Here is a 25,973-nt window from a genome sequence, read left to right on the forward strand (position 1 = left end):
AAGGGACGACATAGTAGGAGGATGTATAGGAGCCTGGGGGTTGCTGCTGTTGGCTGGTCATTACATTTAAACAGAGCCACTGAGTAACTGTTCTAGACAAATGGGCTTCTATATAAGTATACATGTCAAAGAAACAAATCCTTGTGCTTCAATAGAAAAGGAAGAGAGTAACTGTTTGTCCTGTGCTGACAACACTGCCATAATTACTATGGGATCAGGGGTATAGCAAAGTTGTAGTGGGCCCAGAGACAAGATTTAAAATTGCCCCCCCCCCACCCACATTGAAGCTCAGCTCATGAAGTAAAGAAATCTTAAATGTGGCTGAATAGTGGTAACAAAAAGCATAGTGAAATTTATTATATATAACTATATATAACCTGTGTGCCACAACAGAACATCATCCTAAATTATTTTTTTAAAGGTTTTGTAAATTGTGGACAATGCAAGTCATTGAATGGTACTAGAAAAGGACATGCTGTTCTGGTAGCTCCAGGTCTTAACACACATTAATTTTGGAGGATGAATACAACTGAAGGAAGCTCGGGCGGGTGCGTAGCTGGGGAAGTAAGTCATGTGCCTTGCCTCTGGGGGGCCCCCAAACAATTGTCTCCCCTTGCCCTATCCCTGTATGGGATATTATAAGTTCAGAAACAAGTCACAACAAAAGATGACAAAATACCTTGGTGCCCCCCCACCCCTGAACGTAACCTCAAATCTACCATTAAAGACTGGGCCTTCACATCATGCTGACTATTGCCACCATAGAACCTGTTGCACTTCCCCTTTCTGCAGTGTGAAAAGGTGCCCCCTAGAATCGGCACTGCATTGCTTTATTTCTAGAACTGCAGTGGCTCCCCATGGGAAAGCACAGTCATATGACGATGCTCCTGTCTGCTATACTGTACATACTCTTTTGGGATGGAAACACAGGGCTGTGCCCTGAACCTGACACTCTCATCAGCAACCTCAGTCTGGTTTGTGTGCCTAAGTCCCTGACACTGTTGGACTGAAAACCCTTAGGAAAGTCTGTATATGGGCTATCTATAGCCCTTCCCTTCCATGCCTATCTTCCCATCTCTGCCGATGCCACAGCAAACTGAAGGGGTGTGCGTGCTTAGGCTGGAGCAGGAGAGCTGAGTGAAACATCTGTATCAGCACAGTCAGAATGTATCCCCATTGCCCCATTGTTCAGTTAGTACAAAAAAAAAAAGCGGCAGCTTCCTATGTTCCTAAGTGGCACTGCACAGCTGCAGCAGACACCATGCCCAAACGCAGTGCAGCACTAATTAACAGACAAGGATTCAAACCCACTAGGACGGTATTCAAATTAACTTATTTTTGAGGGGACACAGTCTGAAAATGGGGCACAAACAAAATGTCAAGCCGAACCATTTCCCTTAAAGAGTAGTAAACATATGGAAGCAGCTGCTTAGAAAGGCCTGTGAATCAGAGAGCATAAATAAGCTTATGAGACAGCTAGGCATTTTTATAGAAGAGTAGGTAGAGGCTTCCTCCAGAAAGCTGGAGCAAAGATAACTTAAAGGGGACATGCTTGCTTATTGCAAAAGACTTTCTGTCCCAATGATTACGCTTTCTTTTCCAAAAGCTTTTTCTCCTTTAGGCCACCTGCCAAGATTTATCAAAGCACCCTCATTTTTTATTCTCCTTTCTCTGTTTACTATTACTAAGGAGGCCAGCACAGAGCAAATATTGCTATCTGTGGATTTCTCCTTTTAAGCAACAGTTCCTGAAGAGCAGATAGTCTCGGATCTTTCTACATTATGCCTCTTCTTTTAACCAAGCCTTGTCAAGTGAGATGAGAAAAGGGGTTGTGTTGAGCTGAGTGATAGGAGGATTAAAGCAAACAAACATAGGCATTCCCAAGGATCCCAAGCCAAACAGCTAGAGACATGTCTCTTTAACTTTTCTTCTTCCTCCTCTTCTTTTCCAGTATTATTTTCCACAGGCTTGGACCTCACAAACAAAAATTGCTGCTACCTCCCTGGTGATTCACTGTAACTTGGAGAAGTACTATCCATTCTGAATCTTACAGTTTTGCTACAAAATACAGATTCACACTTTAGAACAAATCCTGGAACACTGAGCTTTCTAAAGCAACAAAGGCCATGATCAGGGCAAATATTTAAGCCATGTGTTCTCCTCTTCCTCTGAGAGTGGAGGTAAGTGGTGAGCTTCCACAAGGAGGTTCAGCCATTTGCTAAGGGCATTCATGTGGAGTCACCTGTCTGTAATATGAAAAAAGAGGTACAGCCACAAACAGGGCAGAAGTCGGTATATGATGAATTGTTAACATTTACCCCCAACTCTACCATGAATTACAAAATTATGAGCTTATGAAATGGTTCTTAATCAGGCCAGAAAGAGAAAAGTTAAATGCCTCCACTTCTCAAACAGTGCTGTGGATTTTAGATTGTGGGCCCTTTGGGGACAGGTATCCAACTTTATTTATTTATTTTTATTTCTCTATGAAACTGCTTTGGGAACTTTTGCTGAAAAGTGGTATATAAATATTTGTAGTAGTAATAGTGGAATATTTCTGAACACCATGCTTTGACAGACAGAGTTTAATGTAAACCTCCTACATACACCGGTTTATTTTTGTTGTTGTTGAAAAGTGATATGCAGTATAGATATTCTTAATGATGGCTGACATCCACACTAAAAGGCATCCCAGTGTGCGAGGATGTCCTTTAATCATGTGAGATGGGCATTCTTCTGGATCACCATGTATAGAGGAGCAATTCAGATGAACATGATTACATGATGTAATCACATGATTACAGGACATCCCAGCAGCATGTTGGGACATCATTTTGTGACATCCGGGCAGGCTGTCACAAAATGAGCTACATTCCCACCTTCAATGCATGAGCTAGGCTGTGTTCCTCTGAACCAGCCCCTTGAGAAGCCTTGGACAGATTTCCCCCCCTCTTGTACAGTATTACATTTATAACATATTGCTCAAGCATTTGTGTGGCAATCCTATGAGTGTAGTCAGAACTCCTACTGAGTTTTATGGGACTTACTCCCTAGTAAATGTGCTTAGGGTTGCAAACTGGATTTATTTCCCTGTATAGCAAAGAATTCCTCACAATGTGATCCCTTGGTGACTTTATATGTGTCTCCCCCCCCCCCCCGCCCCATTTCAAAACTAAGGATACAACAACTTCTTCTATTCTCTAGTCTTGTACTGGGGGAAAATAGGTATTGAATATAAAAATATACACAGAGACATTTTTCTTCCAGGAACAACTTGTTCCCAAAAGTCAATGGCAAATCTAATTGATTTGTATTGCTATACCATCACACAAAGAGCCCTCCTGGCTGAGCTCAGTAGGAGTAGAGAGCCTTCTTTTAGTTTATAGAAATATTCTTTTTTGTTTCTCATTTTTGGAAGATCTGAAGTATTATTACTCCTTGAATTATATTTTTAAAATACTTCCTCCTCTTATAGGCAGAGTTACATTTTCCCTGGGTACTGATCCAAAACCACAACATACATACACAACACACATGAGGATCTACCACCTGTGAGTGTTCAGAACAGCAAAGACTGAATAAAGTTCTCAGATCAATCACTACATGCAAAAAAAAAAAAAAAAAAGGAAGAGTTAATATCAGCTGATGGTATGAGTTGAATCTGATAAATAGGACCATCCATTCACAATATGATGACAAATGCAAACTTCTCAAGAGCTTTTTGCATTATCACATAAATAAACAACAGGAATGGTTAACTGAATGTGGTCTGTTTTGCAATGTTTGTGTTTTCTGCATGTGACAACCAGCAACATTACACATGGTGCCTTTTACAGTTTACAAGTGCTAGGGCCCTGAGGATTCTTTGCAGACCTAGACTTCCCCTAGGCCATTTCTACACCTAATGGGACCCATTTCACACATCCACCTAGATCAGCCAGGTATCCAAAACGGGCCTAATTCTACTAGGCCCAAAGAGTCCATCTGTAAATCTAAAAATTGCTGAAGTTCACTGGCATCTCTTTTCCCATGATGACAGAATGTATTGCTGTGAACACTGTTTGCTACTGCAGGGCTACAGAAAGTGATGGTGGACATGCCATCCTGCTCAGCAGTACTTTGACTTTCACCCCACTTCCACCACAAATGTCTGCTGCTGTTGCAATAAACAGGATTCCATTACGCTTCTCCTGTTTTTTAACGAGGCTTGAGCAAAGAAAGGTAACTGATTATGTCCCACATATTCTGCAGAGATTTGCAGGTGAGTAAATGAGGCATAAGGTACTGGCTGGAATGCCTGGCATGAGTGGGATTTCTACATGAAGCTCTTTGGCAGCCCTTATCTAGCCTCACAGGGCTGGTGTGGGGTTAAACTCCTGCAGTGAGTTCTTTTCAGGAAAGGTGAGATACACATGTAATAAATAAAATATCCTCTTTGAGCATGACTGAGCAGGTCTTTCAAAAACTGCTTCAAATTTCACTCTAGGTGAAATTTAGTGGCAAAAAGGACACACAGACACAGACACACACACACACACACACACACACACACACACACACACCTCTCTTCTGGAAAATTCCACTAATCTTATTTTTAACTTCCCTCAAAATGCCTATACCATTTTGCCTGAGCATGCTCCTTGCATAGCTGTACGATACTAGCTTAAGGTTTCAAAATATTATTTTGTGTTTTCCTATTAGAAAAGAACAAATGTATGTTGAAAAGGTTTATTTAGATGGGGGAAAAACCCTAGTACTGCATCTTTATACAGATCAATGTCCAATTATAAGCAGAGAGTCAATGCAGCAAAAGGGTAAGGGGGAGAAATAACCTTTGGGGCATTTATTACTTGGAAAGCAAGGTCACGAGTGAGGTCTCTCCTCAAACAAATACAGAATAAATTATAAAGCAGCATCCTAAATATTCTACACAGCAAAAAAAAAATAAAATCATATCACATTCTTGACATTATCAAGAAAATGAAGCCGAGCGTGTATTTGCTGATGAATGTGATACAAATTTGACTGTGCTGGAGGCAAAAATCTAGTTCTAATTAATCACCAATTAATAGAAAGCTTAGAATGTATTTCTGCTTAATTATAAATATAGCGTCTCATTAAGAAGGACTTAATTAATCAATTTTTAAAACATCCTCTATGCTGTGAATCATTTTCCACACAACAAGCTGAAATGACTAACGGAGATGTGAAACTGAATTCAAAATAATTCAGCTGTGTTCTTCCTCACAGCCTGGGAGACTACAAACAAAATGTGCCACACACGCACACACACACAGAGAGCTGGTGTAGTCCATTTAGCTGGCGCTGTTTGGAAATGGTGGGCCTCTTTTCAAATAAACAGCATTTGCAATTAGCAAAAGGGAGCATAAACCAAATCAGACAGACTTTGAGGGAACAGGCATGCTTATTTCCCTTGAAATATGAGCTAGCTGAGGACACTCACTGCTCTGTTGTAAATCATTTCAACAGTGCCACAGGTACCTACTGGTCACTTTCTTAGGAAGTAAATGGAATGATCAAATTACTAGTCAGATTATGGGTACAACCCACTAAGAATTGCATCTGGATGGCTTCCACATATTTAAATAACACAGTCTTTTTCAAACTGTGTTTCAGGAAAACCCCAGGACTTCTTTGGAAGCATATCAGGAGTTTCCCAATTTGAAAATCAGGATTATAGGAGACGCTGCACAAAGAAGTGGCTACAATGCTCGTCATGAGTACCCAGAATGTTGGGGGCAATATGCTAAATCATTGTAAACTGCTTAGAGAGCTCAGGCTATAAAGCGGTATAAAAATGTAAATGCTATTGCTATGACCTCAGGAATCCCTTCATGAAAGACAGCTTGCCTACCAATACCACTCTTTCTCTACAATACGCAGTTGCAGGCTGATGTTGAGTGGGCACTCTTAATTCTCAAGAGCAACTGTGAGGTCCAAGGGAACTGTTTAGTGCTCTGTGTGAAGTGTCTATGCACCCAAGAATGCACCCTAGAAACATCTGCAATACGTAGCAGCTTTGTGGCAATGCTCAAGAATCAATGATGAAAGTGTTCCCTAATGGTGCAAAGTTTAATAAATACTGCAGTGGTACATGAAGAAGATTCCCAGTCAGAATCTATTGAAAAGATTGGAAGCAACACAGCAGTAGTTCTTGGTAGATTGAGCTTGGTGACTTCATATGATCATATAAATACTCTGATCCTGAACTAGTTTAGTTGAAACCACTAATTTCAACAGACCTTATTTCCAAATTACTGTATCTGTGGTTGCAGCCTATGCCTTTCATTAACCATAACATCAAATTTGGGAACCAAAACTATGAAGCGACCATTTATTGAGGACTTTTGTGATTCCAAGTGCCCACACCATGTCATAACAACTAAAAATAGTAATAAAGAAACAAACAATGGGTAGTTTCCTATGGTCACTTCTTCCCACACAGCAACTACCACATGATAACTTGGTCCTATGAATCTTCTAATCCGTCTGTTATCACGGATCAAGCATTAGGAAAGCAGTATCCCACCTGTATAGTAGGGAATGGTACATATGATAATCAAACCATTATTGTGAATCTACCTTGGCTCTTCCAGTACGCTACGGCAAAATGGTGGTAGGCTGTACATTTCTAGACTTCCCCAAGAACATAAATGTATCGTCCAGGATTCAAAGAGCAACTTTAGGCTTGTCCCAGAGCTTGGGTGTACCCCGTGGTTCTTAAAAATGATTATTCCACCAGACCCCTATGCCATATAATAAACTATTCCTGGAAGGCCCAAAGCCCATTTTGAACTATTTTGCAGTAGTCTGGATCCCAGCCAGAGTCTAAGAGCTGGGTTTTATTTTAAAAGCCACAATTAGTAAATGTTGGGATTGAAAATGTAAACAGCCAAGTTAACTCTGTATCCCATTTCAGGCTTCTAATGAATATCTATGTATGTGTGTGCAAGTGTGTTATACACACACATCCACACACTAACAAAAATCTGTATCGAACATGCTTTTGCTGCAGGCTGGCTGAAAGATTTACTGTTTCCTCTGATAGCATTATCAATGGTCTCGTCCAGTGTGATAAACTGCTGGAGCCACAGTAATAGGATTCTAATCATTGCTTAAGCTGCAGTCTGTGCAGGCACTGGCCGCTTCACTCACCTTGTTCGAGCGGCTGGCTTTTAGTTGAAGTCGTTTTCATCTTGAGAGCCTCTCTAACTGACATGTCGCAACAGGAGCCTTTGTTAGTATCTTGGTCACTGTCAGCTTGGTCACTGTCCCCATGCCCACTGTCTCTCAAGCTGGCTCGTTCAGGGTCTTTGAATGTGGAGCTACTGATATATGAGCAGAGAAAGAAAGAGAGCAAGAGAGAAAGAGAGAGAGGAATATGTTAAACTTGCATTTACTTCCGCAATTTGAATTGTACTCTCTGGCAAAGCAATTTTGACAAGGATGCAAATGGGGAAGCCAAGAAAGTTATTTAATAGGCCTTACCTTTGAACAAACTGCTGCCTGCTGCCCATGTAATTGGGCTCTGCGGGAAAATTGTCTGTCTGTGAAAGAGAAGGAAAAAAATACATCTAGTTGTACACTGGACAAATCTCCTGCAGAGCAACAAGATTTCCTAGAGGAGGAATGATTAATAATTTAAAAAAATAATGTTTCCTCTTAATCTTCAAATTTGTACATTTTAATTAAATTGGAAAATACTGGCATATAATTATGTACTCAGAACAATTAAGTGATCCTGGTCCACAAATTACCTGCTAAAACAAACAAGGAAGATTTACATAAGTGACACAAAAATATGCTTTGTAATTAGCTAGAGAGTAATCTCATCTTAAGCTTCACATTTAAAGCAAGCTCAGATGACCACCACTTTTTGCTCACAACTTAGTCTTATTTCTCAGATGCATCCTTCTGAGAATCTCACTAAACAAACTGCTAGTTCATCACACAGTGAAACTGTCCTGGGCTGCCAAAGGCCTCGCTATTCATGTACCCGTGCACCAGAAAGGAGTGTCCTTGTTGTGAAGAGCTTCCAAAGCTCCTCAGCCCTTATCATACTACCCAAAAAGGTGTCCCTGAGGGTTGAGCAGCACTTAGGGACATATTTTCAGTGGCACAGGGCACTTCAGGGGGAAGAAGAGATCAGCAACCTGTGCACATACCCAATTAGCACTGCAGAACTCTGGAAGCTCTCTATAGTGGGGATACACCTTCCTGGCCTGCACACACACAGTTAAATAGGATATCGGTCACTATTTATAAATTCCACACACACAGGGAACTGACTGTCAGGAAGAAGGGTTCTTCTAACTAGTTGTTGCCCTGATATGATAGTTGTCTTTGTACAGGATCCCCCACCCCCATGAAGCAATGAATCAAGCAGTTCCATACCCCTCATATCTCTGCACAGTCCAGCAACTATTTTACCACATGAACAGCTGTTTAGGAAGGCTCTTACCAAGTACATGAGAATAAGCTTATACAATGGCCGCAATCCACAGATGTTCACATACCAGCAAACTGCCCATCTGCTGCTGTATATAAGGATCCCCTTCCCTCCTCCACAGAACTACTTATAAGTGATAACACCGCCCTGTGGGTATGGGTTGCCTGCAATAGGGATAAGAATGAAATCATTCCTGGATATTTTCTCCCCATATTTTAAAAATATCAATCTATTAAAATTTCCAGGATTGCTTTCAGTTGCCATCTGAGGATTGGGAATTCCAGGAGGCTCCAGGGTTCAGGCCAGTTCTGGATGGTTGGCAACCCTAAGTAGGGAGGAGGGTGATCATCAGTATATGAATCTCAGAGCTATACAAGAGCTCTGGGTATGAGATGTGAAAAGGTTCGCTCACAAGATGGTATTGTGTCTTCCATGAGTTGATTGGGGTAAATTAGGCAGAAGACAGTGTTTTAAGTTTGCTGAAATGGCTTAAACGGATATGTGCTGCCCTAAAAACATTTTATTGTAGGGAACTGAACATGTGTTCAAACTGCTTCCACCACACTGAAAATATTACAGTTGTTTTCACCTTAGTTTAAACAAAAAAAAAATACATGTGTCTTCTCCCCAGACTGACATTCACTGAGGTCATACACACAATCGTCCAGGGATGGTTTGAGGGACAGAAGATCAACTACTCTGATTCCAACACATGAGCAGAGGCTCCATATGTCTCTGGCAACTTGCCCAGCAGACAACTGAGGATCTTGGTGCTCTGGGAAAGGGAAAAAAACCTGGGTCCGCAAGCTGTTATCTTTATCATAGAGTCCCAAGGCTAGAGGGGCCCAGCAGAGGCAGCAACTATCCTCTGCCTGGCCCCTCTAGTCACAAAACTCTTTCATAAAGATTATCACCAGCTCCCAGGAGCTACCAAAAGCCTGGATCACACACAAATGACCGAGGTAGAAAGCTACAATTTATGTCCTACATTGGTTTGGAGATGGCTAAAGGATCTGGGTTACTCAGGGTAGACAGCTGGGTTGGATGGATTTCCATTGGCCCGGATGACCAAAAAAAAAAAAAAAGAGCTGGGTTTACTCTCTCCTGTGAGAACAGCCCTCCTGCTTCCCCCCACGCCCGCCAGGCTGCCCTGTTGGCCATGAGTATCGCCGCTATCACTCTCATGCTTACATAAAGGTAAAGTGTGCCGTCAAGTAGATTTTGACTCCTGGCGCCCACAGACCTCTGTGGTTTTCTTTGGTAGAATACAAGAGGGATTAACCATTGCCTCCTCCCACGCAGTATGAGATGATACCTTTCAGTATCTTCCTATATTGCTGCTGCCCAATATAGATGTTTCCCATAGGGAAACATAGCAGTGGGGATTTGAACTGGCAACCTTCTGCTTGTTAGTCAAGCATTTCCCCGCTGTGCCACTTAAGGTGGTCATGCTTACATAGTGCTAAAAAATTTCCTCTTCAGCTATGATGTGAACACTATTATTTATTTAAGGAAGCTGTTTATTAAATGTAGGAAACTTACAAATAATTGTTCTTATTCAGCTTGTACATTTGCAGTGCTAATACTTCATGGACACTAGATAAGATGTACACAATTGGGCTAGGCAATTGCATTACAAAGGTTTCTGTTATGAGGGAATACTTGGTTATTTATTTATCTGAAGCTCCACCTGGAAATATAGCAACACCACCTGGCAAGGCAGTCCTGGATCGGGTCTAGCTCATCAAGAGGAAAAATGAGGATTTTAAAACTTTTCATGTACACTTCAGACTGCAGATGAGGAATACATGCGAATGAACAGTTAGGGGGACGAATTCTAATCTAGCCTTCTCCCGTTTGTTTGTTTGTTTGCTTGTTTTGTTTGTGCAAGGATTTTTCCCACCATGGAGAAATATTAGACCTTGTGATTCTCTCCCTGCAGTCAGAAATGGAAGGGGTACAATCCAGAAATAATGTTATCACCTCATCTGCTTTCCATAGCCTCTGTTTCCATAGAACACACATTTGTAAGTTAAAAGCTGATCTCATCACGTCTTTTGCCCAAGCAAGCTAGTTGTTTGGATGCACCTACTGAAAATGGCCTTTCTGAAGATATCTAAAGGGCAACAGCACTTGCTGCAATTCACAACAGCATCCCCTGCTGTATCCTCACATATTCAATAACATCTTACACAAGCTACAACAGTCCTCCAAAGTCACAAACAATAGTTTCAGGCTATTTACAGCAGTTTGTGTTCTTTTCCTTTTGAATTTCAGTGGAAACAAATGCAAGTATGATGGATGTGTTTGATTTCAAGTCTCTAGCAAACTCTCATTGACTTTAATAAGTGCCTTCAAACGTTGCGGGCTGATACAAATACCACAAATAAATAACCGAGTCAGCTGTTTAGTTTTCTTTTTTAAAAGGGGGTGGTAAGCTTTCATCAGTTTCAGTTTAACCCTCATCTGGAATTTGGGGTAGATTTCTACCCCCAGCTGTGTCAACATGTGTAAACAAGCAAACTGCTGCACTCTCAGCGATGCCCTTGTTGCCATACTCTTATATTTATTATTTCTTGTTTACAGTCAGACAGGTATTATTGACTGGTTTGTTTTATCCAGACATCGAGTCCTTCCTAAGGACCTGGGATGGCTGAATTTTATCATTGTTGTTGCTGTTATTATTAGAGATATCATCGCAGAATATAGGCTGTTCCCAGTAAAGTTGCTTTTTGTAATTGGCTGATGGTGATTTCTGTGGCCCCTATGGTGTTGAGGTGCTCTTCAAGTTGTTTTGGAATTGTACCTAGCGCGCCAATTACCACTAGGATTATTTTGGTCTTCTTCTGCCACAGCCTTTCAATTTCAATTTGTAGATCTTTGTATTTTGTGATTTTATATCTATTTCTTTTTCTTCTATTCTGCTATCCCCTGGTATTGCTATGTCAATTATTTTGACTTGTTTTTCTTTTTTCTCAACTACAGTTATATCTGGTGTATTGTGTGGCAGATGTTTGTCTGTTTGTAGTCGGAAGTCCCATAATATTTTTGCATCTTCGTTTTCTACCACTTTTTCAATTTTATGGTCCCACCAATCTTTGGCTACAGGTAGCTTGTATTTTTTGCAGATGTTCCAGTGTATCATCCCTGCTACCTTGTCATGCCTTTGTTTGTAGTCAGTCTGTGCGATCTTTTTACAACAGCTTATTTATTTATTTATATTATTATTATTATTATTATTATTATTATTATTATTATTATTATTATTATTAAACTTTTCTTATATCTCCTCCAAAGACTTTAGGCAGTGAACAACAATATGTACTTTGGTATTCAACATTTCCCCACACATGGCCCCTCAGCAGTTATCATATTTATGTTATTAATAAAAAAAATAAGACACAGGATAGAAAACCACCCCAAAATGAATTGACTCCCTATGGTGGGGTGGTTTCTATCTCATTTCCATGTTAAGCCATTTAGGATAGGAGAGAATACTGTACTCTGTTTCTTTTTGAAACTTCAGTTTTGCAAGCTCAATTGGGCTTGAAAAATGATAGTGTCTGAAAAACAGTCTGAGGTACTGAAGAGTTCTGTGCTCCTGGGTTAGGGTCGATGATACCAGCCCCTCCCACAATGTCAGAACTAGTCTTTGGAAAAAGTAAACCATTCAGTAGCATCTGACCTTGCAGAAGCAGGGTTTTTATCCCGCAGAACAAAGCCAAAAGGATAACAACAGAAGCTACCACATCTCTAGTGTTACCTTCAAGTTTACAGGACGGAGAAGAGGAGAGACAACATCTGCTCCTAGGTAGACGCCAGAGTGTGAGACTGGGTGCCTGCCTGTGTGCTTCTCCTGCTGGCCCCCTGTCTGTTATCTGCCCCCCAGGTCTGGCTGCTGTGCTGAGGTGAGGCCTTGCAGGAATGGGGCTGGGGAGGAGGGTGACTTGGCAGTTTCCTGTATTCCAGCTGCCTAGAGCTGCCTGCTCAGGGCTATATAGGCTTCTGCCAGTGACGGCAGGGTCGCCACCGAAGGGGTGACACCAAAGGGGGTTGCCCCTTTGGGGGAGCCACTTTGGGGGATAGCAAGGGCAAGGGCCAGGTCTCTTGGCCTAGGTATTTGTATATGGGGAGGGCATTTAATAGTGGAGCTTCTCTTTTAATTTGTCCTGGGTGAGACAATCTTAGAATGTGTCTGGGCTTAACTGGAGATGGGGAGACAGGGAGCGTGTTCACTGACTGTGGGGCGGCAATTCCGGTCGTGGTGGGGAACAGAAGAAATAACGTTGGCAGGTCAGCGGGCCGTTACAGGGGAAGGGGACTTGGAAATCTAATGGCTGTTTCCCCTTCCGGCTGTCCTGCCAACTCTTTGACCTTGGAGAGCAGTGCTGATCATCCTTGGAACCTCACCTTGCTCCTCTGTAATGCCAGGTAGGTCCAGAACAAATCAGAAACCATCCATGATTTGATTCTGGATGAAGGTGCCGACCTGGTATGTATTACAGAGACTTGGCTGGGGGAGGATGGGGGCCCAGTGTGGTCCCAGCTTCTTCCTCCAGGCTACTCTGTTGAGGAGCGGGTGAGGGACCGTGGGCGGGGAGGTAGAGTGGCTGTGGTCTATAAGAATAACCTTTCCCTTACCAGGATCCCTGTTAGAGTGTCAGACCATATCAAATGTGAAGTCTGGGGACCAGGGATAGATTGGGACTTTGGTTGGTGTACCAATCGCCCTGCTGCTCAACGGAGTCCCTAACCGAGCTGACGGACTTGGTCTCGGACTTGGTGTTGGAGTCCCCCAGGCTTGTGGTGCTGGGGGACTTCAATGTTCACTTTGGGACCAATTTGTCTGGGGCTGCTCAGGAGTTCATAGTGGCCATGATGACTATGGGCCTATCCCAAGTGGTCTCGGGGCTGACGCACATTGCTGGTCACATGCTTGATTTGGTCTTTCACTCTGATCAGGGTGGTGTTCCGTGGGTGGGGAATCCTGTGATTTCTTCATTGTCATGGACGGACCACCATATGGTTAAAGTCGGACTCACAATCACTTCCCACCTTCACAGGGGCAAGGGACCTATTAGGATGATCTGCCCAAGAAGGTTATTGGATCCAATAGGATTTCAAGAAGCCTTGGAGGGATTTAGTGTTGGCTCTGCCGGTGATCCTGCTGATGCCCTGGTGGAGAATTGGAACAGCAAACTCACTGGGGCAGTAGACATGATTGCTCCTAAGTGTCCTCTCCGACCTGCTTCAAAATTGGCCTCTTGGTATACGGAAGAACTACGGGGGCTGAAGCGGCGAGACAGACGACTGGAGCGCAAGTGGAGAAAGACTCGGCTTGAATCCAACAGATTTCAACAGATTACAACATTTGAAGACCTATGCTCAGGCGATACGTGCGGCAAAGAAGCAATTCTTTTCTGCTCATATTGCATCCACAAGTTCACGTCCGGCTGAGTTGTTCAGGGTTGTGAGAGGGCTAGTGAGTGCCCCTCCTTCCTTGAATCAGAATCTGGAACCATTGATTACCTGCTGTGATGTGTTTAATGAATTCTTTGTGGGGGAAATATCTCATATTCGGGCCAACTTAGACTCCATCTCCACAATTACCTCAGTGTCTGATGTGCAGGTGTCCAGTGACTCCTCTTGTGTGATTAGGTTGGATAAGTTCCAGTTTGTGACTCCTGGGGATGTAGACAAGCTGACTGGAATGGTGCGGCCTACCACCTGTTCTCTTGACCCTTGTCCGACATGGCTTATATTATCTGGCAGGGGGGTTGTTGTAGAAGGCCTGGTAGAAATTATAAATGTCTCTCTGAGGGAAGGTAGGATGCCTCCTTGTCTTAAGGAGGCAATTATTAGACCGCTTCTGAAGAAGCCTATCCTGGATCCCTCAGACTTGAACAACTAGAGGTCTGTCTCCAACCTTCTGTGGCTGGGCAAGGTAATTGAGAGGGTGGTGGCCTCCCAGCTCCAGACAGTCTTGGATGAAACTGATTACCTTGACCCATTTCAAACTGGCTTTCTGGCTGGCTATGGGGTGGAGATTGCCTTGGTCGGCCTGATGGATGATCTCCAATTGGGAATTGACAGAGGAAGTGTGACTCTGTTGGTCCTTCTGGACATCTTGGCAGCTTTCGATACTATCGACCATAGTATCCTTCTGGAGCATCTGAGGGGGTTGGGAGTGAGAGGCACTGCTCTGCAGTGGTTCCACTCCTACTTCTCTGGCAGGTTACAGATGATGTCCCTTGGAGACTGCTGTTCTTCAAAATTTGAACTTTTGTATGGTGTTCCCCAGGGCTCCGTATTGTCTCCAATGTTGTTTAATATCTACATGAAACTGCTAGGAGAGATCATTAGGAGATTTGGTGCAGGGTGCTACCAGTATGCTGATGACACCCAAATCTATTTCTCCATGTCAGCATCATCGGGAGAGGGCATAACCTCCCTAAATGCCTGCCTGGAGTCGGTGCTGGGCTGGATGAGGGATAACAAACTGAGACTGAATCCAGCTATGACGGAGGTACTCATTGTGCGGGGTTGGAACTCGAGAGATGATTTTGATCTGCCTGTTCTGGATGGGGTCACACTTCCCCAGAAGGAACAGGTATGCAGTCGAGGGGTGCTTCTGGATCCGAGCCTCTCCCTGGTGTCCCAGGTTGAGGCGGTGGCCAGAAGTGCCTTCTATCAGCTTCGGCTGATACGCCAGCTGTGTCCATTTCTTGAGGTGAATGACCTCAAAACAGTGGTACATCTGCTGGTAAACTCCAGACTGGATTACTGTAATGTGCTCTATGTGGGGCTGCCCTTTTACATAGTCCGGAAACTACAGCTGGTCCAGAATTCGGCAGCCAAGCTGGTCTCTGGGTCATCTCGGAGAGACCATATAACTCCTGTATTGAAGGAGCTACACTGGCTGCCGATATGTTTCCGGGCAAAATACAAGGTGCTGGTTATAACCTATGAATGCCTTCTTCTGCATGAACTCCACAGCCACTGAAATCTGCTGGAGACGTCCGTCTGCATTTGCTTCTGGCTTGCCACCAGCTTTGCTACTCAGGGATGGGCCTTCTCCGCTGCTGCCCCGAGGCTTTGGAATGCGCTCCCTAGTGAAATAAGAGCCTCCCCATCTCTGACAGCTTTTTAAAAGTCTTTAAAAACACATCTCTTCACCCAGGCTTTTAATTAATGTTGTTTTAATGCTGTTTTAAAATATTATTTTAAAATTTTTAAATTGTTGTAATGTGTGTGTCCCCCACCCCCATTTTTGTTTTAACAGATGTTTTACTTTGTTTTTATTCTGTTGTAAACCGCCCAGAGACGTAAGTTTTGGGTGGTATAAAAATCTTTTAATAAAATAAATAAAATAAATAAAAATTTAATGTGTAATTTTATGCTGGTCTCTGACCGTAATAAAGCTCGACTTGACTACCACAACATGTCAGCTTCAGTAAACCTGCCACCATCCAGGGCGGGGGGGGGAGATGCGGGGGGGGGGTGATTTTGCTCCCAAATGGGGTGGCACAGGGAGAGCCACTCCTCGCCAAGCTGCGAATGCAGTGCTGGCCGATTTTGCTCCCAAACAGGAGCAGCCACATTTGGGAGTTAAATTGGCCAGCCAGAGTGGCTCTCCCACTCTGCATGGGACCGTGTGACGAAACCAACTGATGTCAGATGTGGGAGCACGGCTCAATGCTCCCTGCGTCTGATGTCAAATGCAGGGGGCGGGGCTGGGGGCAGAGGCAGCACCTGGGCTGCTGCTTGGCTCCCTCAGTGGCTGCAACCTTCCCTTGTCCATCTCTGGTCTTTTCTGGTTTCTCCTGATGAGACACAGCCCAAGAAAAGGGCTGCTGAAGCCCTCATGTTATCATGTATGCAGGGCTGTGTTCATCAGAGAACTATGGTGGGGAATAAATATTTTCCCAGTGTACAGCTGGCAGAGGCTCTTCTGAGGAAGAGGTTGATCCTCCAGTCATACCCCAGAGATGCAACCACATTCACAAAGGGAACCGTTGTCATCTGTGTTTGGCGTGGGTAGACAGTAGGCTTTTGTATGTTTGTATACAAGAAGTGTGTGCCCAAGGAAAGCTGATGAGAAACTAAACAAAAGATGTCACAATTGTGGGAGAATGGCCTGTAGCAGGCACTTGACCAGCTTTCAGACCTTGATGATTGCCTTTAGGTCATTCACAGTGTGTCCTTTCAGCTGAGATGTCGACACATGGATTCTCATTACTGTAGGGTCTTAAATGTTCATTTTTCTTAGCTAACAACTCACATTCTCAGTGAGTTGTGCAGTCATAGAGGATACCATGCTTGGGATATGGGGGTCACCAATGCACTCCCCTGGAGTGAAACATTAAATCGTTGTAGGTTCTGTGGTCTAGAAAAGCTGGAAAGTGGGGGGCATCCAGCTTAATCAACTGGACTACTTGTCAGTAGGAGGGCCTACTCATGGGTAAAAATCGTAAGTCATCCTGTCAGTCAACGAATACAAGGTGCTGGTTATAACCTATAAAGCCCTAAACTGCTTGGGCCCAGGATAGTTAAGAGAACAACTTATTCACTATGAGCCCCATCACCCATTGAGATCATCCAGATAAGTCTGTCTGCAGTTGCCACCAGTTCATCTGATGGCTAGTCAGAAACGGGCTTTCTTTGTCACCGCCCCAAAACTCTGGAATGCGCTCCCTGTTGAAATAAGAGCTCCCTGTATCTGACAGCTTTTTAAAAGTCTTTAAAGTCACATTTATTCACTCAAGTTTTTTAACTAGAATTGTGGTTTTACAGTATTTTAAATTTTGTTTTAATTTGTTTTATGTTGTTGTAAATTGCCCAGAGATGTAGGTTTGGGGCCATGTACAAATACAATAGATAAATAAATAAAATCAAGGGTCCAATCCAGCCAAGCTTAAGTCCCATTTCATAGGGATACTTAAAAGCTTCATGAACTTCCACTGAAAGCCATGGGTTTTTGTTTGTTTTTAAGTGCTTTACTTTGTCCAGATGGTGTCCAAAAGCTTTAGTTAATTAATCAGTAGGGGTCAATTTTATCTGGCAGTAAAAGGGAAAAATGGATTAAAGGTAGTCTTTCCTTCTAACAGTGAGTGGTATCCTTTGATATGCTCAGAAAGGCACCTCCATCAAGAGTATGATAACATGCAAAATATATTTATATTTAATCGAGTGCATTTAATTGATTGGTTGGTTAAAAACAGATGATTAGTTGACTAATACTCTTTAAACAACTAATAGCTGGGGGAAAATACTGCTAACAGAATCCAGTCAAAGCTAGGCACTTCTAAGTGTCATAGATTCAACAGGAGAGTTAAGCATCCAATAAGGTCTCCAGCATGGAAACCAATGGGAATCAGGAGTGTTTAACACTGGGTGGATCATGCCCCAGGTTTGTTAACAACCCTATGCCAACTAAATAAATGAGTACAAGATAACTAATTGCAGAACAGTGAGTACTTACAGAATTGGTGGAAATCAGCCAAAAAAACTACAGTAGAACTGAATTCCTCTTGTATTATAAACTACTGGAGTTTCTTAGGCTAGAGAGAGACTGCACTGGTTTGTTTCACAGAATTCTGCCACTGCAGCAGCACATCCCTTGCTTCTTGCAGCTGATTTGGTGACAAGGCTCCTATTGTGTTCTGCCTCACTTCACGCCACACCTCTACGCTCTGCAACAGCGAGGAGACTGCAACACTATCTAGGGCTAGGACGCTCGATGTGTGAGGCAGGCATGGCAGGCTGCAAGATGCACAGGCCTGGCCTGGACAGAACAGCAATTGACCGTCCTCTCCAACATTCAGGACACTCTTTGTTCTAAATATTTAATGTGCATGAATAAAACAGTGTACAGGGTTGGAACCGGCCGCTCTGGAAAGTCTCCAGGCTTCTCCACACTCCAGCCCCTCACCCACTGCGATCTCATCCTTTTCTGCTAGGTGCAGCTTAGTGGATACAACTCGCGACCGACTAAGCTGAATGCAGCCCACCCACCATCTATTGCAGCTCACTATGCTTTCTTTTGCATCTGATTATTCTTTATTAATAAAAATAATCAGGTGTATAAATAAATAAATATATGATTGGGTCTTGGTGGGGGGTGGGGCAGGTGGTTTTAGAAATGGTGGGTTGTTAGGCACTTGGGAGGACACAATACATTATGGATAGCCTACATTCAGCATGGTGATCAGGGCCAGACTGAAAGCTGTATTAACTTTTCACTAAAATGACCCCCGCATCATTATTTCTAAAACCAGTGACTAGGGACAAGTGAATCCTGACAGCTTTTATATGGAGATAATCCAGACCTATTGGATTATTCTGCTAGACAATTGCAGTATATCTGCAGTGATTTGGGGGCAATACAGCAGTCCCACAACAGACATAAGTGAATGACATCATAGTGACACACAGTGATACATCAGGGATCAATCTGGATTTACTGCCATGCTGGGGCGTGCCATGCTGTCGTGGTATCCCCCAATAAAATCAAGATGAACGGATGGCAGAATCTGCCACCCAAACCGTTATTTTATTTTTTTAAAGAAATGGGTGGCATCTTTGCTTCATGTCCTCTGCACTTCGGCCACGTACCACTCCTCGTGAAACTAACAAATGACCCGCTTATCTCTCACCGGTGACGGAGATGATTTTCTTTCAACCCGGTTTGTACACTCAAGCTGAGAAATCCCCTTTGATTATGAGTGCCCAAATATCAACAGTATTCACTTCATGCTATTATACAAGCCTTAGGGCCTAAGGTCTTGGTGTAACCCATCCGGCCAACAGCAGCTCACCAGCCATATAGCATGGAATGCAAAGTGCTTGACAAACTCTTCCCTGTTTTTCTCAATTCAGACAGGCAGAAAAACCATGATATTTACTGAGTCCCTGAGTGACTACAGATGTAGGCTGCACTTAACTTAGTGTGCCAAAAGCTTTCCATATCATGAGGCTGTTCTTACAACCAGACTAACCTAGCCTGGGCCAGCCCAGCTGGAGCTAAGCTGGTTGTGAGAAGCCGTGGGATCCTTGCGGACCCCTCCACTCCCCACCTGCCTAACCCTCTTAAGAAACAAGGCTAAAGTAGAACTTGCAACCTTCCCTTGGCTACCGGGTATCATGTGTCTCCTTGGGTTGAATTCAGCCTGAGGAGACACAGAGACAGGTGCACAGAGTGCCCGTCTGACGGAGGAATCCCCAATACAGCATGCGTGTCACACGCTGCATTGTGTGATAGCACAGAGCAGGGCTGCCTATGTGGGCATGCGGGAGGCGCACCAAAGAAGGACAGTTTGGTCGTCTGGGGGAAGGTAGGTTAAGAGCAGCCTCCCTCACCCACCATGCCCTCCCAGCCCACCCTGGCGATCGTGAGAATTGCCTCATTGTCTCTCTGTCTTTAGTTAGGTTGGTCTGTCTAGGACAAGCATAGATGTTGCTGGTTCAACTGTTTGATAGAATCATATTTGGAGATTTAAACCATTGTTCCTCACTTAATATGGTCAAATTCCTTTCACGGGGATGAACTGTCATTTCTCTGATTTTAGAGAGATGGGAACATTCGCATGAGTCAATCCCATCTCTGAAACCATCTGCAGATGTAATAGATCATGGCACACGCAATCTGCTCAGAGATAAGACCTGTGAACTTCAAGGCTATGGTGATAATAGTTTGAATTTAGAGAGACACCCAGTTAACACATTATTGAGCTAGGGAGATAGGAGTTGTGAGAGGAGCCCCAATCAAAAACTGAAAGTAGCCAAAGGAACTGCATTGGAATTGATTCTCTTCATATGAAAAGTTATTATTTTCTCAGTTGTAATATGTCTTCATACTGAATCGACTTTAGAGTTACAAGGGCTGCTTCCATAGTTTTGTTGACTATGATCTAGGTTGTGTGTGTGCTGTTTATATTTGTCTCTAAGCTAGTTGCATGTGTTGTCATTACTTTACACTGTATTTGTACATGGACTTTCCAGAAAATACTGTGGCACTTTAGGCTCATTCACATGTTATGTTCAACACTCGTACAACGAGTGTAGAGAGTACACAGATACAGATCTGTACGCAGGTACAGTAATGCACATGTTGTGTTGAATACAGGTACAGAAGTACACTTCCTATCTATATCATGCATTTAAAGGGCCTGTATCCAGGTTCACTTTTAAATGAACACAGGTACACTCATTCACAAACACATGTATACATATACAGACATCTGTACACTCGTACAGCATAATGTCTGAATCAGGCACCTGTAATCATATGGGGAAGGAGATTGGGTGCATACATCTATTTAAAATACTATTTTAAAGTAGTATTTGAACCATGCAGAGAGAGGCAGTTCAAAGGACTCCCCCTTGTATAATCAAGCACTGGTGCATCAGTTGAGGGGAAATGTATGTGTCTGTGCTTCTGGACACATACAATTAATAGCGGCTGGTAAGAATATAATTCGAACCAACTCCATATCCTGAGATGAAAGAATTATGTGCAGAAGTGTACTTGCACCTATGTCATATACCTGTGCACTTGTGATAAATAGCCATATAATGGGGGGGGGCTGCAGTTAAAAAAAGAAAATAGTGGTGAGTAGCAGGTGTTGCAGAACGTTTCTTCTGCCTGACACTTGTCCCCACAACTCTCCCCTCCCAACTTCTTCTCTCGAAGCTGGGTGCCAAGCCAGTTGGGAAGCAGAACATCCCCTGTGAATCCCTGTCATCTCCAGACAGGACTGGGGAAGACTCTTTTCTGAAACCCTGGAAAGCAGCTGCCAGTCAAGCTGGCAGAAACAAAACAATTAAGCCAACGGCCCCCTGCTAACTGGGCAAAGAGGCACCCTTTAAAGTGCTCTCCTTCTATTCAGCAGGGGAAGGACAACTGGCCCTATCCATTTCCAGCACAGCATCAGTCTCAATGGCTGTTGGCAGCTCCCTTGTGTTTCTTTTTAGATTATGAGCCCTTTGGGGGCAGAGAACCATCCTCTCATTCCTTTTGCTATGCAAACTGCTTTGTGAATATTCTATTCACTTATTCTATTATTCTATTATTCGGATGTTGACAGTTTTTAAAAAATGAAATATGCTATACTCTGGATTAGTCACTAAAGAGTGCAGTCAAACCATTCAACCAACTTAATATCATTCTTGGAGTAAAAGTGAAATTAGTCACATACTTTATATCAGTCTTTGATTCTTCATTTGGGGAAGCCACTTAGCTTCTACTGAGCACTAGCTACACTGATTCATCCCCTTCTTTCTTGCTATTTCCAGCAAAAGCAACTTCTGTACTATTATTAGATATTTGGTATTAACATTTTCAAGGGAATGCACATCACTGTGTAGGCAGATTTAAGTAATTGGATTTTGTCGATGTTTTCATTTAAAGTACACAGCAATATGAACAGTAGCTCTTTTCAAAAGGTTTCAGTAGCCATGAAGGGTGGCGGGGGGGGGGGGGAGAGAAAATTGTCATTTTCTGACAGCAAAAATATACTTTCAAATATAATACAATTTTGCAGAAGTGATTTCAAAGACTTTTTCTCCAAAAGGAAAAATGGAAAATATTCACATTACAGCTAATGAAAGATGGAGACAATAGTCTTACCATGAAAGAAATAGAATATAAGCTTTAGGGCACAATCCATGTGGGTATTCTCCTGTGCAAGCACCACTGTAGTGAACAGGAACATCACTGGTGCTCTTGCAGCGGAGGATTGTTTGGGCGTGTGGGGAGCATGCCCAGCAATGGAGGAGTGTGGGCGGGGGAAGGTAATTTCAAACAACCTTCCCTGCCGCCCGTTCTCAAGCCCTTCTCAGGTTGCCAGTTTGAATCCTCGCTGGTATGTTTCCCAAGCTATGTTTCCCCAAGCTATGGGAAACATCTATGTCAGGCAGCAGCAATATAGGAATGTGCTGAAAGACATCATATCATACTGCATGGGAGATGGCAATGGTAAACCCCTCCTGTATTCTACCAAAGACAACCATAGGGCTCTGTGGTCACCAGGAGTTGACACCGGCTCAATGGCACACTTTACCTTACTTTACTTCCCTTCTCTAAACTCATGGACCAATATCCAGATTAACATTGTGCACACAGAGTAATTTGGGGAGGACTGCTGCTCTTGCAGTGGTGAACATCTGGGAAGCTCTTTGTTAAGCAATAGTCTCACTGCAGGTAAGACTGCTGCTCACTACCGGCCTTGCAGTAGCGAGCATTTGTTAACCCCCAGTAGGGAGAATTTGTTAAGCAGTGTCTCCCCTGACTTGCATTTCACTAGGTGACAACATGTGAGCATCGTCTGCTGTGAGACATCTCCCATAGGGGATGGGGCCAAAGCTCAGTGGTGGAGCATCTACATTACTTGCAGAAGGTCCATAACATGCATGCATCTCCAGGTAGGGCTGGGAGAGACTCCTGCCTGAAGCCTTGGAGAGTCGCCACCAGTTAGATGATCCCGAGCTAGATGGACCAATGCTCTGACTCAGTATAAGGCAGCTTCCTACTTTCCTAATGTTTCACACATGCAATAGGAGAGTGGCAATTTTTGCCAATCCCCTCTTCTCTGTGCTTCCTGAAAACATGTCCCCTGCATTCTGGGACCTTAAGGGACATACTGTATTCCCTTAGGAATAGTAACAGAATTGCACTGTACAAGTCCCCAGACAACTCTGAAATTCCTGCATTTTATTATCGTTTGTCCCCAAGTCCCACAAATCATCTACGAGAATCAACATTGCTTTGTAAATATATAATCCGTGACTCACTTTACATTTCTTTAGCGGATTATATAAGAACATCTGATTATTCCTTTTAATTTTCCCTGATACAATGACAGATTTTCTAGTCATAATTTTCTTTAACACACTTTGGATGCAATTAACACACCACACCCATGATACAGTGGACTCACTGGAAGTCAAATGATGGGTATGGGACTATATTAGAGAAAGGCAGCTGTGAACTGCAGTATCATTGGAAATATTGGGAAGTATGCAGTTTTACACTGATTTTAACCAGAGGGCTATGAAAGTCATTTTAAGCCAGAAATAAATCTTTGTCAAATTGTAGGTTGCATTTTTTAAAAAATGGCCTATAAGGGCAACCTAACAGCAGTTTTAACTAGGGCACTACTACTGCGAAGCTCTGTATTTAAAGCAATTGTTAATGACCTGTAACTCAACAATTTGATCAATTTTCTTCATACTGTATTTAGCACTAAAATAAACTGGTTGGGTGCCTACCTTGACTGAGCAAACACAATTACTAATAAATCACTGAAAAGCTACCTAACTGTTTCTAGAGCCTCAGAAACCCTAACCTTTATCACCACACAACCCACTGTAAATACTAATTAAAATAAAGTTATTTTGGGGAAGCAAGCAAACCTATTACTTGGCAATGATCCAGGAGACAGTAGCATATATGGGATAGAAAGCCTTACAGTTTCTGCAATTAAGTACAGTATTCATAACTCTGCAATGAGAATGCATTATGAAAATTTATTATTTATTTTATTTTATTTTAACATTTCTATCCTGCTCTTCCTCCAAGGAGCCCAGAGCGGCGTACAGTACATGGTTATGTTTACCCTCACAACATAAGGTAGGTTAGGCTGAGAGACACATGACTGGCCCTGAATCAGGCAGTGAGTTTCATGGCTGAATGGGGATTTGAACTCAGGTCTCTCTGGCCCTAGACACAATCCATTCCCTTCGTGAGTACAGCTAATATAGGGAACAGCGAATATGATAGAGGATTACAATGTAGTTCCATTGTTCCCTTAAACTACACTATACAGGTGGAACTTGTTATCCACTGACTCCTTATTGTGTATCCACAGTCGGAGAAAGGACAAATTACCTTGGCATATGCGGGGGGTGGGGGGACACGCTGACCTCATGTATCCGCAGATCGGAGGTAGCCGGGAATGACCATGGCCGGAAATGACCGTGGAGGTGTCCATCATTTTCTTCAACGGAGCCACGAAATGGCTCCCATCTTTATTAAAAAAAAGGGGGGATGCCAATTTTGGGTGCACAGCCCGACTCAGCAGAGCACAGTAAGAAGCTCCCCACATCCATTAAATTCTGCCAATTTTCAGCCACTTTTGGCCGACCGGCAACCTAACCCCTGTGATCCCATAGGATCTCATAACATGGTATCTATGGTTTCCATATCCACGGCTGCAGCCTGGAACATAAACCCTGCTAATATTGAGGTTCTCCTGTACAGTACATACATGGCTATTGAAGACACACAGAGGCCTTCCATTAAACATAATCTCCTGACCAGACTGTAGTGTGCTCAGTATTAGGCACCCAGTAGGGGACGAGGACCCCAGGTTCCAGGTGCGGAAGGAGGCCAGCAGAGGCCCAGGCTCAACCAGCCACCATGGCCCCCCTAACCACACCCCCTGCATCAATGTCTGACGTCAGACACAGGGAGCAGTTAGCCATGCCCCCCACACCTGATGTCAGATGTGGAGGGGCATGGTTTAGCTCCCAAACGGGGCCACACAACCCCATTTGGGAGTTAAATCGGCCAGCACTGCGTTCGCAGCATGGCCACGAGCAGCTCTCCCTTTAGAAGTCTTGCACATACACTCCACTCTGAGTGCTCTGAATGGAGGACATTCCTCCCTCTTGTTATTAAATGGGGACAGTTTCTCACTTTTGTTATTGAAGGGACAGGGCCATCAAGCTACAGGACTATGCCCTTTTTCACAACAGGTAACCACTTCAAATTGGACTCACCTTTAGACATGCAAGTTCAGACCCATCAAGGAGGAGGAACCTCCAGTTTGGAGGGGAAACCTCTACCCGGATTGTCCTAAAACCAGCATTACATCAGAGATGCGCTGACTCATTCCATTGGATCCCAGAGCTGTCTATCTCTGGAAGCCTTCCCCCTCTTTGTACTCTATAACATAGGGGACAAGAACCCCACCATTTTTTCACCAGCATAGTCATGAGTTGCCAGCAACCAGGCACCATGTCACCAGATGCTAGTAGTGTCAAGGAAAGAAGCTGTAGAGATTAACATTCTCTCTGCCAAGGACCTGCCTATTGCTAGACTACAGTAAAACTCAGTGCTAGATAGATAGTTATTTTTTTATTATTATTTCCTTTGGATTTCCTGTGTGCCTTTATTTACTACCAGTTTCCTCTGTTTCCCACAGTTCCTTATTCTGTATGCAACCCTTGTTATAGAATAAAGTTAATATACAGGTGAAACTCGAAAAATCAGAATATTGTGCAAAAGTTCATTAATTTCAGTAATGCAAATTAAAAGGTGAAACTGATATATGAGATAGACGCATTACATGCAAAGCGAGATAAGTCAAGCCTTAATTTGTTATAATTGTGATGATCATGGCGTACAGCTCATGAGAACCCCAAATCCACAATCCCAGAAAATTAGAATATTACATGAAACCAATAAAACAAGGATTGTAAATAGAACAATATCGGACCTCTG

General features: G+C 43.2%; 1 protein-coding gene across 16 annotated transcripts in view; it reads right to left on the minus strand.

Annotated features, from left to right (window-relative positions):
• The window catches only part of PCDH17 (protocadherin 17), a 199,944-nt gene that overhangs the window by 111,127 nt on the left and 62,844 nt on the right, over window positions 1–25,973 (minus strand). For 15 of the 16 annotated variants that reach the window (XR_008319091.1, XM_053307347.1, XM_053307349.1 and 12 more), the window contains 2 exons: window positions 7,510–7,568; window positions 7,177–7,349 (listed from right to left, as the gene is read on the minus strand). Coding sequence is in view for 15 of the 16 variants with exons in the window: in XM_053307347.1 (XP_053163322.1) it covers window positions 7,177–7,349; window positions 7,510–7,568 (232 nt within the window). In the remaining variant the exon portion in view is untranslated. The remainder of the gene's footprint in view (window positions 1–7,176; window positions 7,350–7,509; window positions 7,569–25,973) is intronic. The other variant, XM_053307348.1, reaches the window with a different exon arrangement.

This window comes from Hemicordylus capensis, chromosome 3, assembly GCF_027244095.1.
Source record: "Hemicordylus capensis ecotype Gifberg chromosome 3, rHemCap1.1.pri, whole genome shotgun sequence".
Taxonomy (NCBI): domain Eukaryota; kingdom Metazoa; phylum Chordata; class Lepidosauria; order Squamata; family Cordylidae; genus Hemicordylus; species Hemicordylus capensis.